Here is a 15547-nt window from a genome sequence, read left to right on the forward strand (position 1 = left end):
AAATGCAATATTACATGGCGGTGGTGATGATGGTGGTGGTAGTGATGATGATGATGCCGATGATGGTGGTGGTGAAGATGATGATGATGACATTGCCTTCTGTTCTCTATCCCGTGTTGCCCCCTCTCCTGCATGTAAGCTCCTGAGCATTCCACCACTCCACTGGTCGCCCGGCAACCGCATCCCACTGATCAGAGCAGTTTTGAGGAGGACTGGGGGTTCCAGAGTACACCACCAGGGGGTAGAGATGAGCTCACTGACTCTATGGAACACAACATAGAAGTGGAACATAGAACTATGGGACACCACATAGAACAGGAACATAGAACTATGGAACACCTAGAACTAGAACATAGAACTCTGGAACATGACCTCAGTAGCAGCTCTCACTGCCTGGACCAGGACCAGCCTGTAGTAGTTGAGGAGATCCGCCTCAAGAGGGAGCCAGAGAGCCCATGTCCAGACCTCAACCCACTACCGGGAGGAGAACCAGGCCTGGAGGTCGACCAGGAGGATCTGGGCCAAACGTACCCCGAGTATGCAGCACTGAACCTGGGGTACGGTGGCTACACAGACACCTCTGGTCTATTTTTCACCTACTCGTCAGAAAACCAACTACAACAACGCACTTCCTCCTCGACAACGACCACAGACGATTACGCATCGTTCCCGGGGAAACACACCGTCACCGTCATGCCTGGTCACCATGGAGACCAAAGAGGAAGTGGTGGGACTGTCAGAACTCGAGCTCCCCTCAGTAAAGAGAAGGAGGGGAGGTTCGTATGCAAACATTGTGGGAAGGGTTTCCCCTACATCAGCTGCCTTAAGCGGCACGCCCTCAACCACACGAGAGAGAGGATGCATCACTGCTCCGTGTGTGGGCGGAGCTTCATCAGACCCAGTCACCTGAGGAGGCATGAACTGCTCCACACGGGTGTCCGACCCTTCGCCTGCGCACTATGTGGACGCCACTTCTCGCATGGTGCACACCTCCAAGCTCACATGAAGACACACACGTGATGGAAGTGCCCTGTGTGTGACGTAATTGATGTGTGTGTGTGTGTGTGACGTAATTGACTTCTTGTTTTACATATGATCTAAAGTTTTATGTGGAAAGACTTGAACCAGTTTTACAAAGGGGGATTCCACATAAAATCAAGAGTTCAATACATACAGTAGACATCTGTTCTGTGAATTGGCCTTTATTGTAGCCTGCTGTGTTGCTAGGCAGTTTCTGAGTAAAATGCTGATGGTTGAGATGGCTGCTTTCATTGGTCAAGTTACTTTTTAATTCCAGAAGATGTATTTTATTATTGCTGTCAAATCATATTCCAAGTTAGTATTTCCATTTTACAATGAATGACATTATCATCAGAAATCCCACACAGCTGTGAGTAGCTAGGCCTACTTTTAGAGTGTATATTTAAGGCCTGAGGGGGTGTGGTATATGGCCAAGGCTAAGGGCTGTTCTTATGCACAACACAACACGGAGTGTCTGGACACAGGTGGTATATTGGCTATATACCACAAACCCCCGAGGTGCCTTATTGCTATTATAAACTGGTTACAAGTGTAATTAGAACAGGAAAAATACATGTTTTGTCATACCCCTGGTATATGCCTGATATACCATGGTTTTCAGCCAATTAGCACTCAGGGCTCTACCACCCAGTTTATAATTAGATGTAAGCAACTGGAGACAACTCACCACTCACATATATTTTAGTCATTTAGCCTAGTCCCCAATGGCTGGCCAACGCTTGCGTCGCGTGCACCATGCAGCGCAGGTGGAAAAACAGACAGCGAATGGACTGGCACATCGCGGCGCCTGCGCGTAATGGTGACGAGGTGTCTGTTTAGAGTTCTACCACAAATCAACAAGAGGATCGACATTAAACAAAGTGAGTAGCTGGTATATAGGCTAATATCTGAATGTATAGGCTACAGCCTATGTATGGCATAGTTTTCATAGCCTACGATTTATGATTAATGCTGCATGGTTGAACTGTGGCCAGTGTAATAATTGTCATAAAAGTTGCTCTACCATAGCCATACACGTTTTTATTGTTTTATGACAGCACAGTGTCCTACACTGGCCAACGTCCCGTTATAACCGAACTATTTTACTGTCTATTTTGAGGCGTTTAGGCACCATACTACAGATTGCGCGCAAAGAAAACACAGTAATGCAATGACCGCATGGCGGATTAGTCTGTAGCTAATCTGATGTGGATTACCGTTATAGGGCGAGTGTACTTTATCTGTTGTAGTCTTCCCGCACTGTAATGTAGGCTACAGCTCAGTACACATTCTCATACCATTAGCGGATTTACTACGCATTAGACCGTAGCCGATAGTCCCTAGTCTGTATTATTCCGATTTCCGAATTTGTATTATAATTATTTATCCTTAAAGTGTTTGATGTGCACTATGTATTATTATTATTATTAATTGTTATTGCATTATTACACCTGACACGTGTTGTGATGCCTCTTCACGTGTATATTTTAGGGGGAAGATGAACAATCGCCTCTCAAAGCAAATGACAGGATCATTTATGAAATGGCAACAAAGGAATGAACAAAAGTCATGAGTTACACACTGAAGAAAAGAGAGGGAAATAAACACAAAGTGGAACAACAAGGAAGTGAGAAAGAAAGAGGAAGAGAAACACATCTATAGACAGAGGGGCTGTGAGAGCGACCAGTTTACACTGCAGGTTGAGAAACTTCCCACTCCTCGTGGGTTTAACCACTAGGCCTACTATTATGACAACTCATGTTAGTGTGCTATGAACTCAAATTCTACTGCTATTATTTCTACTATGGCCACCACTACCACTTCAAGTCTTAGGTGTTTGAAACCTGTCATAAAACGTGTTATCTCTAACAGCCATTGATTGAGAAGGGGAGTTAACCAGTATATTTTCTGATAGTGCAGTTTGAATTGGAATGCCACTCCTTATCTCTCCCACCCAGCACTCCTTTCTAGTGATACAGCTACTTTTCAGCCAGTCGCTCTCAAATACTCAAAGCAAGTATCAAGAGGGATATAAAGGATAGAGAGGGAGAGAGAGAGCGAGGGGGAGAGAGAAAGAGAGAGAGAGAGGGAGGACATATAGAAAAGTAAGACATAAGAGTCAGAGGATAGAAAAGGGGTCTCTTTGAATACAGTCACCCATTAACCTCACATTAATAAGACAACAAGAACAGTCCTTTGAGTGACAGTTAAACAGGCAGCAAGCCAGTCAGTCAGAGCAGGGAGTCAGTTAGTCAGCCAGGCAGGTAGCTATCAGTCGGTCAGCCAGCAAGCCAGTCAGAGCAAGGACTCAGTCAGCCAGGCAGGTAGCTAGTCAGCCAGCCAGTCAGGCAGTCAGTCTGTTAATCAGCGAGGATGCTGGGATGCGAGGGGGGAGGGGTAGGGTTGCGCTACAGACTGACCCTGGCCACAGGGCTGGTGGAGTGTCTGTGTTTCGCCGGCGTGGTCTTCGGTTGGGCATCGCTGGTCTTCGTCCTGAAGACAGATGGATACTTCGCTGACCTCTGTGTCAATCTGACTACTGGACCCAACAGTACAGTGGAAACAGGTGAGTAGTTCAATGCTATTCAGTTCAATATGACAGAATAGAATAGATTGGAATAGAATATGAAGCACATCTGAGGAGTTCATACTAGAAAACTGAAGGACTTCTATCTTTCTCCCCCTCTCTATCTCTCTGTATTCCTCTCTTTCTGTATTCAATCTCTCACTCTGCCCCATCCCCCCTCCCTCGCACTCTCTCTCCTCATCCATCCATCCATCTCTCTCTCTCTCTCTCTCAGATTGTAGTGGAGAGGATGAACAGTTCTCCCTGGTCTTCATCATCCCTAATCTCTCTCCCCATCCCTCCATCTCTCTCTTTCTCAGACTGTAGTGGACAGGATGAATAGGTCTCCCTGGTCTTCATCATCCCTAATCTCTCTCCCCATCCCTCCATCTCTCTCTTTCTCAGACTGTAGTGGACAGGATGAATAGGTCTCCCTGGTCTTCATCATCCCTAATCTCTCTCCCCATCCCTCCATCTCTCTCTTTCTCAGACTGTAGTGGACAGGATGAACAGGTCTCCCTGGTCTTCATCATCCCTAATCTCTCTCCCCATCCCTCCATCTCTCTCAGACTGTAGTGGACAGGATGAACAGTTCTCTCTGGTCTTCACCGTCACCTCCTTTATGAACAACTTCCTCACGCTTCCCAACGGATTCATCTTCGACCGCTTCGGCACCATGGCAACGAGGCTTCTGGGAATGTGAGTCTTTTTTAAACTACAGAAATCCAGGCTTCATTACTAGGGCCCAGAGTTTTTCCTGCCCTGGTCAGGTAAGGATGGCGATATACCCATATACAATGTGATATATGGCATATCCATTGCAAATAATTCTTACAATGTTAACAATTAAAGGATATAACTAGGTCCTGACCTCTGACCAGTATTTCCAGGACATCCACAGAGTTTATTTACACATAGTCAATTAATAACAATTCTTCAGTAAGTTTATAGCTAGACCGTCGCCTAGACGAGAGAGAGAGAGTGAGTGAGTCACTGAGTCAAAAGGGGGTGGGAAGGTGAGGGTCCATTCCTGGTTTACTCAGGCATTGTTTTTGTAGAATGTGTATGCATATTTTAATCTAAGTTCTACAGGTTTATTGAGGTTGTCTTCTGACCCACTGAGAAATGTGTCAGCGACTAAAGTTTAACAGACCATAACCCACTGTGTGATACCTCTTTATCTACCTCTGCTCTGTGTTTCCCCTCAGATGTCTCTACACCACTGGTACACTGATGGTTGCCTTCTCCAGTTCAGGTGAACATAGACTGTACAGTATAACGGTTGTTATTCAATCAGAACAGCTCTTGATATTTGTTATTTGATAAATGAACAAAGACAATCAATCAAATGTATTTATAAAGCCCTATTTACATCAGCAGATGTCACAAAGGGCTTGTAAGGAAACCCATCCTAAAACCCTAAACAGCAAGCAATGCAGATGTAGAAGCACGGTGGCTAGGAAAAACTCCCTAGAAAGGCAGGAACCTAGGAAGAAACCTAGAGAGGAACCAGGCTCTGGCTGTTCCCGGTGGAAATTATAAGAGTACATGGCCATTAAGGCCAGATCGTTCTTCAAGATGTTCGAACGTTCATCGATGACCAGCAGGATCAAATAATAATCACAGTGGTTATAGAGGGTGCAACGGGTCAGCACCTCAGGAGTAAGTGTCAGTTGGCTTTTCATAGCCGAGCATTCAGAGGTCGAGAGACAGGTCGAGAGAGAGAGACACCGGGAGAAGGAGAGAGAGGGTTGAAACAGCAGGTCCGGGATAAGGTAGCACGTCAGGCAGACCAGCAGAAACTAGAGCAGGAGTACGACCAGGTGGACTGGGGACGGGGACCCTGCAAAAGCATTAGGAAGAGCACATTCCTAGTGTAGAATGTTGGATGAGTAGAGATTGAACTTGACCTATGCTGTCTCTGTGTCTATCTCTCTATCTCTCTCTCTAATAGCTCTGTCCATGCTGCTGTTCCCAGCCCTGTCCTTCATCGCAGTAGGAGGTATATTGTTCCTCATCACAAACATACAGGTACAGCAGCATGCCATGACTCCTCAGTTTCAACACAGTTCCAGACAGTACAAACAGTATTCATTACATCTGTGTAACAGGTGTATGTCACACACTATTTTGTCTGGCACATAAAACTGATATTTATTCAGTAAATACCGTATTTCTACTGTATACTATATGGATACTGTGTTTATACTGTGTACTATATGGATACTGTATTTCTACTGTATACTATATGGATACTGTGTTTATACTGTGTACTATATGGATACTGTATTTCTACTGTATACTATATGGATACTGTATTTCTACTGTATACTAAATGGATACTGTATTTCTACTGTGTACTATATGGCTACTGTATTTCTACTGTGTACTATATGGATACTGTATTTCTACTGTGTACTATATGGATACTGTATTTATACTGTGTACTATATGGATACTGTATTTCTACTGTATACTAAATGGATACTGTATTTCTACTGTGTACTATATGGATACTGTATTTCTACTGTGTACTATATGGGTGGATGTATTCTTCTTGGATGAATGTCCACACTTGTTGAACTGTTGTTCGCTACTATAGGTTGGGAACCTGTTTGGCTCCCATCGTTCCACCATCATCACCCTCTATAATGGAGCCTTCGACTCTTCCTCGGCTGTCTTCCTCATCATCAAGGTATCACAGAACTCACACATACTGTAGCCTACAGGACAGAGGCCTCTCTCTGAGAGAAAAATGCTCTGCTCGTCAGGTTACTAGATAACTGCCTTAAAAAGGCCAAGTGTATAAAACAGATTAATTTGATTATATATTGTAGATATATCCCATATAATGATAATATTTGTATATATTGTAGATATATCCCATATATTGATTATATTTGTAGATATTGTAGATATATCCCATATAATATTATATTTGTAGATATATCCCATATAATGATTATATTTGTATATATTGTAGATATATCCCATATATTGATTATATTTGTAGATATTGTAGATATATCCCATATAATGATTATATTTGTAGATATATCCCATATATTGATTATATTTGTATATATTGTAGATATATCCCATATATTGATTATATTTTCAGATATTGTAGATATATCCCATATAATGATTATATTTGTAGATATATCCCATATAATGATTATATTTGTAGATATTGTAGATATATCCCATATAATATTATATTTGTAGATATTGTAGATATATCCCATATAATGATTATATTTGTAGATATTGTAGATATATCCCATATAATATTATATTTGTAGATATATCCCATATATTGATTATATTTGTAGATATTGTAGATATATCCCATATAATGATTATATTTGTAGATATTGTAGATATATCCCATATAATATTATATTTGTAGATATATCCCATATAATATTATATTTGTAGATATTTGTAGATATATCCCATATAATATTATATTTGTAGATATATCCCATATATTGATTATATTTGTAGATATTGTAGATATATCCCATATAATGATTATATTTGTAGATATTGTAGATATATCCCATATAATGATTATATTTGTAGATATATCCCATATAATGATTATATTTGTAGATATTGTAGATATATCCCATATAATATTATATTTGTAGATATTGTAGATATATCCCATATAATGATTATATTTGTAGATATTGTAGATATATCCCATATAATATTATATTTGTAGATATATCCCATATATTGATTATATTTGTAGATATTGTAGATATATCCCATATAATGATTATATTTGTAGATATTGTAGATATATCCCATATAATATTATATTTGTAGATATATCCCATATAATATTATATTTGTAGATATTTGTAGATATATCCCATATAATATTATATTTGTAGATATATCCCATATATTGATTATATTTGTAGATATTGTAGATATATCCCATATAATGATTATATTTGTAGATATTGTAGATATATCCCATATAATATTATATTTGTAGATATATCCCATATAATATTATATTTGTAGATATTTGTAGATATATCCCATATAATATTATATTTGTAGATATATCCCATATAATGATTATATTTGTAGATATTGTAGATATATTCCATATAATATTATATTTGTAGATATTGTAGATATATCCCATATATTGATTATATTTGTATATATTTCCCATATATTGATTATATTTGTATATATATCCCATATATTGATTATATTTGTATATATATCCCATATATTGATGATATTTTTATTATATGTAGTCATGGTCGTTTAATAGCTATCCATTGGTGGCTCTCCGTGCGTCTCTCCCTCCGTCTCAGGTGATGTATGAAGGAGGGGTCTCCCTCCGCTCCTCCTTCCTCATTCTCTCCGTCTGCAGTGTCATCCACCTCCTCAGGACGTTCTTCCTCATGCCCAACACCCACATTCCCTACCCACTCCCTGAGGGCTTCACCTATGGGTGAGAACTACAACTCCCACACATATGATAGTATTAATCTGACCAGGCCCTATGATACATAATGCCATAGTATGTATGGAGGTTGTAGTTGTTACCTAGAGAACTACGACTCGCAGAGGGCCTGGGGGTTTTCCAGACCATGGAGTGTTTCCTTGTCAGATTACTTGGGCAGGAAAAAGTCCTGTACATGTTCATAGATAAATGCAAAACGAAATTAAATCATTATTAATAATTATTTGTGTTTGGCATTTAACAAATGGTATTGATTTGTTAGGTCAGTCTCAATGACATGCATTCATATCAGATGGGTGACCCTGATGATAAACATATTTGATTATACCCTGGTGCTTCCTTTTCAACAGCGTGAACCCTGGAAAGTCCAACAGCTACAACGTAGAGGAGTTTGAGAAGACTCGAGAGACGGGGATGACATCAGAGGGGGAGGGGCCAGCGGAGACCGACGACATGCCCCTACAGTCTGATGACGGGCAGCAGTCGGAAAACTCTGGGAAAGGTGTCGTTTGGCCAACTACAATCTTTAATCTGGCCGGGGAATGGAAGGTGCATTTTGTTGACTCAAATGTTTTTCCTCTCTCACACACACACACTCTCTCAGTGGCCAGTTTCAGGAGCTGTGTGCAGTCGTGGTTCTTCCTGTGGCATCTGGTGTGGCTGTCTGTCATGCAGCTGAGACACTACCTCTTCATCGGAACACTGAACCCCATGCTCAACCGGCTGGCCGACAACGACTCAGCCCTGGGTAAACCACACACATGAACACACACACGCATGCACACACCAAAGCATAGGTTCACTGAATGAATCTAAATACTCCCTCCCCCCTTCTCTCTTTCTCCCCCCTCTCTCTCTCTCTCTTTCAGTGAGTCAGTACACCAATGCCTTTGCCTTCACCCAGCTGTTTGGGGTCCTCTGTGCTCCCTGGAACGGCCTCATCATGGACAGACACAAGGGGAAGCCACTGGCTCCAGGTGGGTGACATGGCTCTAGCTTAGTAACAACAGGATGGTGTTCAATAGAGCACAAAGTAGCAAAATGTTAAGCAATGAAAGACGATAATGGGTATCCTTATTGGGTCAGGTAGTAGGCCTACCTCCTGTTTCAGTCTAGAATATATTTTTTAAATCCTATTTCATGCCTAATGAGCATGGCCATGGTTCTGGTGTGTGTGTGTGTCCATCATCCTCACCCAACCTTTCTCTCACCTCCTCCGTCTATAGGAGAAACAGGTAAGGAGGCAGACCTGCGCTCCTCCTCTCTCTCCCTCTTCCTCACCTCCCTCCAGTGCCTCCTCTTCTCCATCTGCGCCTCCTCTCCTCTCCTCCCTCTCCAGTACCTCACCTTCATCCTGCAGGTCCTCAACCGCTCCTTCCTCTACGGAGGCAACGCAGCCTTCGTCAGCATCGCGTGAGTGAAAGAGGGATAAAGAGACAGATAGTGGGGGGCAGAGTGGCAGATTAATAGGGGGGGCAGAGTGGCAGATTAATAGTGGGGGGCAGAGTGGCAGATTAATAGTGGGGACAGAGTGGCAGATTAATAGTGGGGCCTGAGTGGCAGATTAATAGTGGGGGGCAGAGTGGCAGATTAATAGTGGGGGGCAGAGTGGCAGATTAATAGTGGGGGCAGAGTGGCAGATTAATAGTGGGGGCAGAGTGGCAGATTAATAGTGGGGGGCAGAGTAGCAGATTAATAGTGGGGTCAGAGTGGCAGATTAATAGTGGGGGCAGAGTAGCAGATTAATAGTGGGGGCAGAGTGGCAGATTAATAGTGGGGGGCAGAGTGGCAGATTAATAGTGGGGGGCAGAGTGGCAGATTAATAGTGGGGGGCAGAGTGGCAGATTAATAGTGGGGGGCAGAGTGGCAGATTAATAGTGGGGGGCAGAGTGGCAGATTAATAGTGGGGGGGCAGAGTGGCAGATTAATAGTGGGGGGCAGAGTGGCAGATTAATAGTGGGGGGCAGAGTGGCAGATTAATAGTGGGGGGCAGAGTGGCAGATTAATAGTGGGGGGCAGAGTGGCAGATTAATAGTGGGGTCAGAGTGGCAAATTAATAGTGGGGTCAGAGTGGCAGATTAATAGTGGGATCAGAGTGGCAGATTAATAGTGGGATCAGAGTGGCAGATTAATAGTGGGATCAGAGTGGCAGATTAATAGTGGGGGGCAGAGTGGCAGATTAATAGTGGGGGGCAGAGTGGCAGATTAATAGTGGGATCAGAGTGGCAGATTAATAGTGGGGGCAGAGTGGCAGATTAATAGTGGGGGGCAGAGTGGCAGATTAATAGTGGGGACAGAGTGGCAGATTAATAGTGGGGCCTGAGTGGCAGATTAATAGTGGGGGGCAGAGTGGCAGATTAATAGTGGGGGGCAGAGTAGCAGATTAATAGTGGGGTCAGAGTGGCAGATTAATAGTGGGGTCAGAGTGGCAGATTAATAGTGGGGTCAGATTAGCAGATTAATAGTGGGGGGCAGAGTGGCAGATTAATAGTGGGGGGCAGAGTGGCAGATTAATAGTGGGGGGCAGAGTGGCAGATTAATAGTGGGGGCAGAGTGGCAGATTAATAGTGGGGGGCAGAGTGGCAGATTAATAGTGGGGGGCAGAGTGGCAGATTAATAGTGGGGGGCAGAGTGGCAGATTAATAGTGGGGGGCAGAGTGGCAGATTAATAGTGGGGCCTGAGTGGCAGATTAATAGTGGGAACAGAGTGGCAGATTAATAGTGGGGCCTGAGTGGCAGATTAATAGTGGGGGGCAGAGTGGCAGATTAATAGTGGGGGGCAGAGTGGCAGATTAATAGTGGGGTCAGAGTGGCAAATTAATAGTGGGGTCAGAGTGGCAGATTAATAGTGGGATCAGAGTGGCAGATTAATAGTGGGGGCAGAGTGGCAGATTAATAGTGGGGGGCAGAGTGGCAGATTAATAGTGGGATCAGAGTGGCAGATTAATAGTGGGGGGCAGAGTGGCAGATTAATAGTGGGGTCAGAGTGGCAGATTAATAGTGGGGGGCAGAGTGGCAGATTAATAGTGGGATCAGAGTGGCAGATTAATAGTGGGGGCAGTGGCAGATTAATAGTGGGGGCAGAGTGGCAGATTAATAGTGGGGGGCAGAGTGGCAGATTAATAGTGGGGTCAGAGTGGCAGATTAATAGTGGGGGGCAGAGTGGCAGATTAATAGTGGGATCAGAGTGGCAGATTAATAGTGGGGGCAGTGGCAGATTAATAGTGGGGGCAGAGTGGCAGATTAATAGTGGGGGCAGAGTGGCAGATTAATAGTGGGGGCAGAGTGGCAGATTAATAGTGGGGGCAGTGGCAGATTAATAGTGGGATCAGAGTGGCAGATTAATAGTGGGGGGCAGAGTGGCAGATTAATAGTGGGGTCAGAGTGGCAGATTAATAGTGGGGGGCAGAGTGGCAGATTAATAGTGGGATCAGAGTGGCAGATTAATAGTGGGGGCAGTGGCAGATTAATAGTGGGGTCAGAGTGGCAGATTAATAGTGGGATCAGAGTGGCAGATTAATAGTGGGGGCAGTGGCAGATTAATAGTGGGGGCAGAGTGGCAGATTAATAGTGGGGGCAGAGTAGCAGATTAATAGTGAGATCTGACAGGAAGGAAATAAAAAGGTAGATTATAGAAGAAGGAACAAGGGAAATAAATAGACAATAGACTTGACATTTTAAAATGTGAAAATACAGTTCAAAGACTAAAGTTTACAATAAAGGAAGGCGACTGAGTGCTACTCATTCATACTTCCCTCAGTTGATGTCCGGCTCTCCTTTCTTTTCTCCTCCCTGCCCTCTCTCACCACAGTTTTCCTGGGGTCCACTTTGGGAAGTTGTATGGTTTGGTGATGTCTCTGTCTGCCGTGGTGTCACTGCTGCAGTACCCCTGTTTCGCCCTGGTCAAAGGAGCCCTAGGTGGAGACCCCTTCTATGTGAGTGGGTCATACAAACATACGGTCACTAGATGACTAACCTCGTCCCCAGGCTCAGTTGCTATCGTGAGAGAGCAGGCAGAGTGGACGAGATTAGTAGATGTACTGTATTGTACTTGCCAAAAAGTAAATATGGAAATGTCTTTGTTGAACCTCACAGCTCATAACATAATAACTGTGTAACATGCAGTTGGCCCACTTTGCAGACCAGTAAGGTTAATGCTACTCTCTCAAAAGGGCCGTCTTTGTCGTCTTTCCTCCTCAGGTGAACATCGCTCTGACTCTCCTCACTCTACTGGCGTTCATCCATCCAATCAACATCTTCTACCACTGCAGGAAACTGACCAATCAGAGGGAGGATATGGCCGGCGGTGCTGCCATCACATTGGCTGAGGCCAAAATGTAGGGGACAGTACATGAGGGTCCTGAGCCAAGGGAAACAGGAAATGTCTTATTTCTAATTGTTTAAAGGGAATAAGTGAAAATGTAAAATAATAATAAAATATTTTTTATACTTATGTTTTACAGTAATCCCATATTTTCCATCAGTATGTTTTGTTGGATAGTTTTCAATAAAATGTATTATCCATTATTGTGTCCTGATTTCTAAGCATAACAAGTAATGGCATAGTACGTCATGCCGGAAGTCGTCATTGAAAACAAACTGGTTTCCGGTCAAATTGAGTCACGCAGTCCAAAACAAACTAGTTGGCGATCACATGTCAATTTAGCCTGATAAAGATTGGTATTCAAGGTTTTCGTCTCGTGTAGGCAGAGTTGAAACTACCGATGTACACCCAATATCCTGAGTTTCACAACAGCTGTAGAAATGGAGGAAACCACGTTTATTTACAATTTTATTCCGAGTCGAACGGTGGATGAAGTGATCGACTTGATGCGATCTAGTTTTACACCTGAACATATGTCAACAGAGGAAGTCGTGGCTTTACTTCTGTCCATCTCTGAAGTGCCGTTGGCTCGTTGTATGGGTTCTCTGCAAAAAACGTTACTGGCGGAGATAACCAGGCTGTCAAAGTCAGGTCGCCGACGTTATTCTTACGGTGAAAGGTCCAGTACCGAGAACGGAGAGAGCAGAGTACTTCAGTTAGCTGCAGAAGAAAATGAATGTCAGTTACGACAACGATGGCACAGACACAGGTAGTTCATTCCACACACACTGAATCAATATAACATACAAAATATTGTCCAATATGTGTGTAGCTTACTGCTGTATAATTGATTGTAATCGAAAACACAATAAAGGTATTTTGATCAAGTTTGGGGGTACATTTATTAAATGTAGCCCATAAGTCAGGAGATAAAAATCGGTTCAAGTTATTGCCAATGTTGACACTTGCCTTACTTCCCCAACAACAACAGGTCACATGTAGACCACAGCGATACCAAAGCAGACCCAGATCCACCATACTGAGGCAGTGGATCAAGCCTCCACCACACATGCAGTCTGTTCAGGACAGCAGGATGATGCTGATGCACCTACTGTCCACACGGGAGAGAAGCCTTACTCCTGCTCCGACTGCAACAAGACCTTCCACAGACAGGTAGGTACTGGGTAGACGTAGCAAAACATGATTTCAGCTTGTGGTAAGAGTGAGCTCTTTGGAACTAGCTACTTTGAGTGCCAACCTACCCATTCTATCACTTTTATTTGGCCGACAGGAATCTGACAAACTACTACACCAAGGGGGGTGGGGCTCCGCCTGCCCGCGCACCTTCTTCCGTTCCGACGGATGCAAGCACACGGGAGAGCAGCCGTTTCCGTGCCCGTACTGTGAGAAGACGTTTGCGACCGCCGGTATGATGAAGGCGCACGCCCTGGGCCACCTGAGTGAGCAACCTCGCCCGTGTCCCCACGGGGGGAGCTTCAGAACAGTGTATGATCCGAGTCATCAGCTGGTGACAAGGCCCTTCCTGTGTGTGAAGTGTCTCAAGGCCTTCAGGACAGCAAGGATTCTGCATAACCACAAGGTCAGTCAAGTTAGGTTGAGAGGACTGGTCCCTGGTTTTGCTGTCAGTATACATATAGGTAGGAAACGCTGTTCATAAGGGGTTGAGGAAGTGTAGGAGAGATGCGGACTCCTGTAATTACTCTAAACAATACTACACACAAAGGTATACTATAGGTATGCTTTGAGAATGGTTGTTTTTGAAATTCTTTAAAAAAATATTGCCGTATAAAAGAACTGGCGATGAGAATAGCTAAATGGGCACCGTGAGAAACTCAAAAACATTGTAACCTGTATTAGGTCCACCACATGGAGGACCGTGACCACACCTTTGAGGACTGCAACAAGACACCCCATCACCTGAAGCTCCACTCAGAGGACACGCCCTACGTCTATCCCGACCGCGGCAAGGGATTCCTCCGACCCGACCGCCTCACCCTCCATCGCCGTACCCACGTTACAGAGCCCAAGTCCAGGAAGACGCGCCACAAGTGTTCCATGTCTCCTTGGTGAACGCCCGCAGGCACACCTCACTGTTCACCTTAATGTTGAGCACGGCGTCGAACCGTCCACCCACCCCGGGGTCAAAGTTTAACTGTCATCTGGATTGGAGGCAAAGACTAGGACAGGCCAAACCGCCTTCGTTCAGCTGACCTGTGTCGGGTTAGTTTTACAGGTCTGAACCAACTGGATAACCACAGCTGTGACACGGAGAAACGGAGTCAGAGACACAGACAGTTCCAGCAGAAAAGGAGGATCACAATGAAGAAGTCAGAGCAGAGTTTGGTGTTGAAAGAAGAAAACGTGTTCCCGTCTTATAAACTACTTGTCAGTGTCTAGTAGTACACGTCATAGACACCAGCTTGTGTCAGGGAGTGCTGTAGAAGGGAAAACAGGTATAGGACCAGTTGTTAAACCACAGCTTGTGACCGGGCCGGGGAGTGCTGTATCATAGGACCAGTTGTTAGACTGCAGCTTGTCAGGGCCAGGGAGTGCTGTAGCAGCAAGAACAGGTCTAGGAACTGTTGTTAGAATGCAGTGTGTCAGCAGGAAGAACAAGTCCCAGGTCTGTTTTTATGATTGTAGCCAACCAGGGAGTGGGACAGCCTCTGACCTTGTTCCAAGTACCTGTAGTGAGGTTCACAACTCCTGGTAGAGTCACAGCACCATCTACAGGCCAAACAGTGAAACAACATCCTCTGTGACTAGTTTACATGGCTGTGGTATCATCCACAGCAACACCCATAGCACCAGTATAGTATCCAAACCCATAGTAACACTAGTAAATCCCTGACAAGTCTCACCTGTAGCAGCTAAACACATAGTAGCAGCACCAGTCACCTCAGCAATGACATCACAACTATGACATCACCAGTAACTCCCAGGTGAAGACCAAACAGAAGCAAATGGTTTTTTGTTAAATAAATTATATATAAAACAGGGACGAACCCTTTTAGTTGCAAAATGTTTTTCTACAGCGTTTAACGAATGAATTCACCCATAGCTACTCCTCCTCCATGCTAACAGTTGGCTGAAGTAAACCCTGATATGAGTGTCA

The 15547-nt window shown here is 43.9% G+C and overlaps 2 protein-coding genes across 2 annotated transcripts; both read left to right on the top strand.

Moving 5' to 3' along the window:
• Positions 1-1347: 1347 nt before the first annotated feature.
• Positions 1348-12614, top strand: LOC129813332 (equilibrative nucleobase transporter 1-like). Its single transcript, XM_055865699.1, has 13 exons — positions 1348-1901; positions 2512-3586; positions 4156-4285; positions 4795-4841; positions 5541-5617; positions 6189-6281; positions 7936-8075; positions 8438-8589; positions 8692-8835; positions 8957-9064; positions 9314-9500; positions 11899-12022; positions 12288-12614. The coding sequence occupies exons 2-13, from the start codon at positions 3394-3396 to the stop codon at positions 12426-12428; spliced, it is 1536 nt and encodes a 511-aa protein (XP_055721674.1). The 5' UTR covers positions 1348-1901; positions 2512-3393; the 3' UTR covers positions 12429-12614.
• Positions 12615-13165: 551 nt separating this feature from the next.
• LOC129813402 (zinc finger protein 85-like) lies at positions 13166-15474 on the top strand. Its single transcript, XM_055865737.1, has 4 exons — positions 13166-13180; positions 13414-13584; positions 13703-14011; positions 14290-15474. Exons 1-4 carry the CDS (start codon positions 13166-13168, stop codon positions 14500-14502), a joined length of 708 nt encoding a protein of 235 aa, XP_055721712.1. The 3' UTR covers positions 14503-15474.
• Positions 15475-15547: the final 73 nt, after the last annotated feature.

Source organism: Salvelinus fontinalis, chromosome 16, assembly GCF_029448725.1.
Source record: "Salvelinus fontinalis isolate EN_2023a chromosome 16, ASM2944872v1, whole genome shotgun sequence".
In the NCBI taxonomy this organism is placed as follows: domain Eukaryota; kingdom Metazoa; phylum Chordata; class Actinopteri; order Salmoniformes; family Salmonidae; genus Salvelinus; species Salvelinus fontinalis.

Coding starts and splice junctions, on each gene's coding strand:
- LOC129813332 (XM_055865699.1), top strand. CDS start 3,394: ATGCTGGGATGCGAGGGGGGAGGGGTAGGGTTGCGCTACAGACTGACC. Junction 5,618..6,188: donor TCCTCATCACAAACATACAG/GTACAGCAGCAT, acceptor TCGCTACTATAG/GTTGGGAACCTGTTTGGCTC. Junction 9,065..9,313: donor GGGGAAGCCACTGGCTCCAG/GTGGGTGACATG, acceptor CTCCGTCTATAG/GAGAAACAGGTAAGGAGGCA.
- LOC129813402 (XM_055865737.1), top strand. Junction 13,585..13,702: donor ACAAGACCTTCCACAGACAG/GTAGGTACTGGG, acceptor TTTGGCCGACAG/GAATCTGACAAACTACTACA. Junction 14,012..14,289: donor GGATTCTGCATAACCACAAG/GTCAGTCAAGTT, acceptor AACCTGTATTAG/GTCCACCACATGGAGGACCG.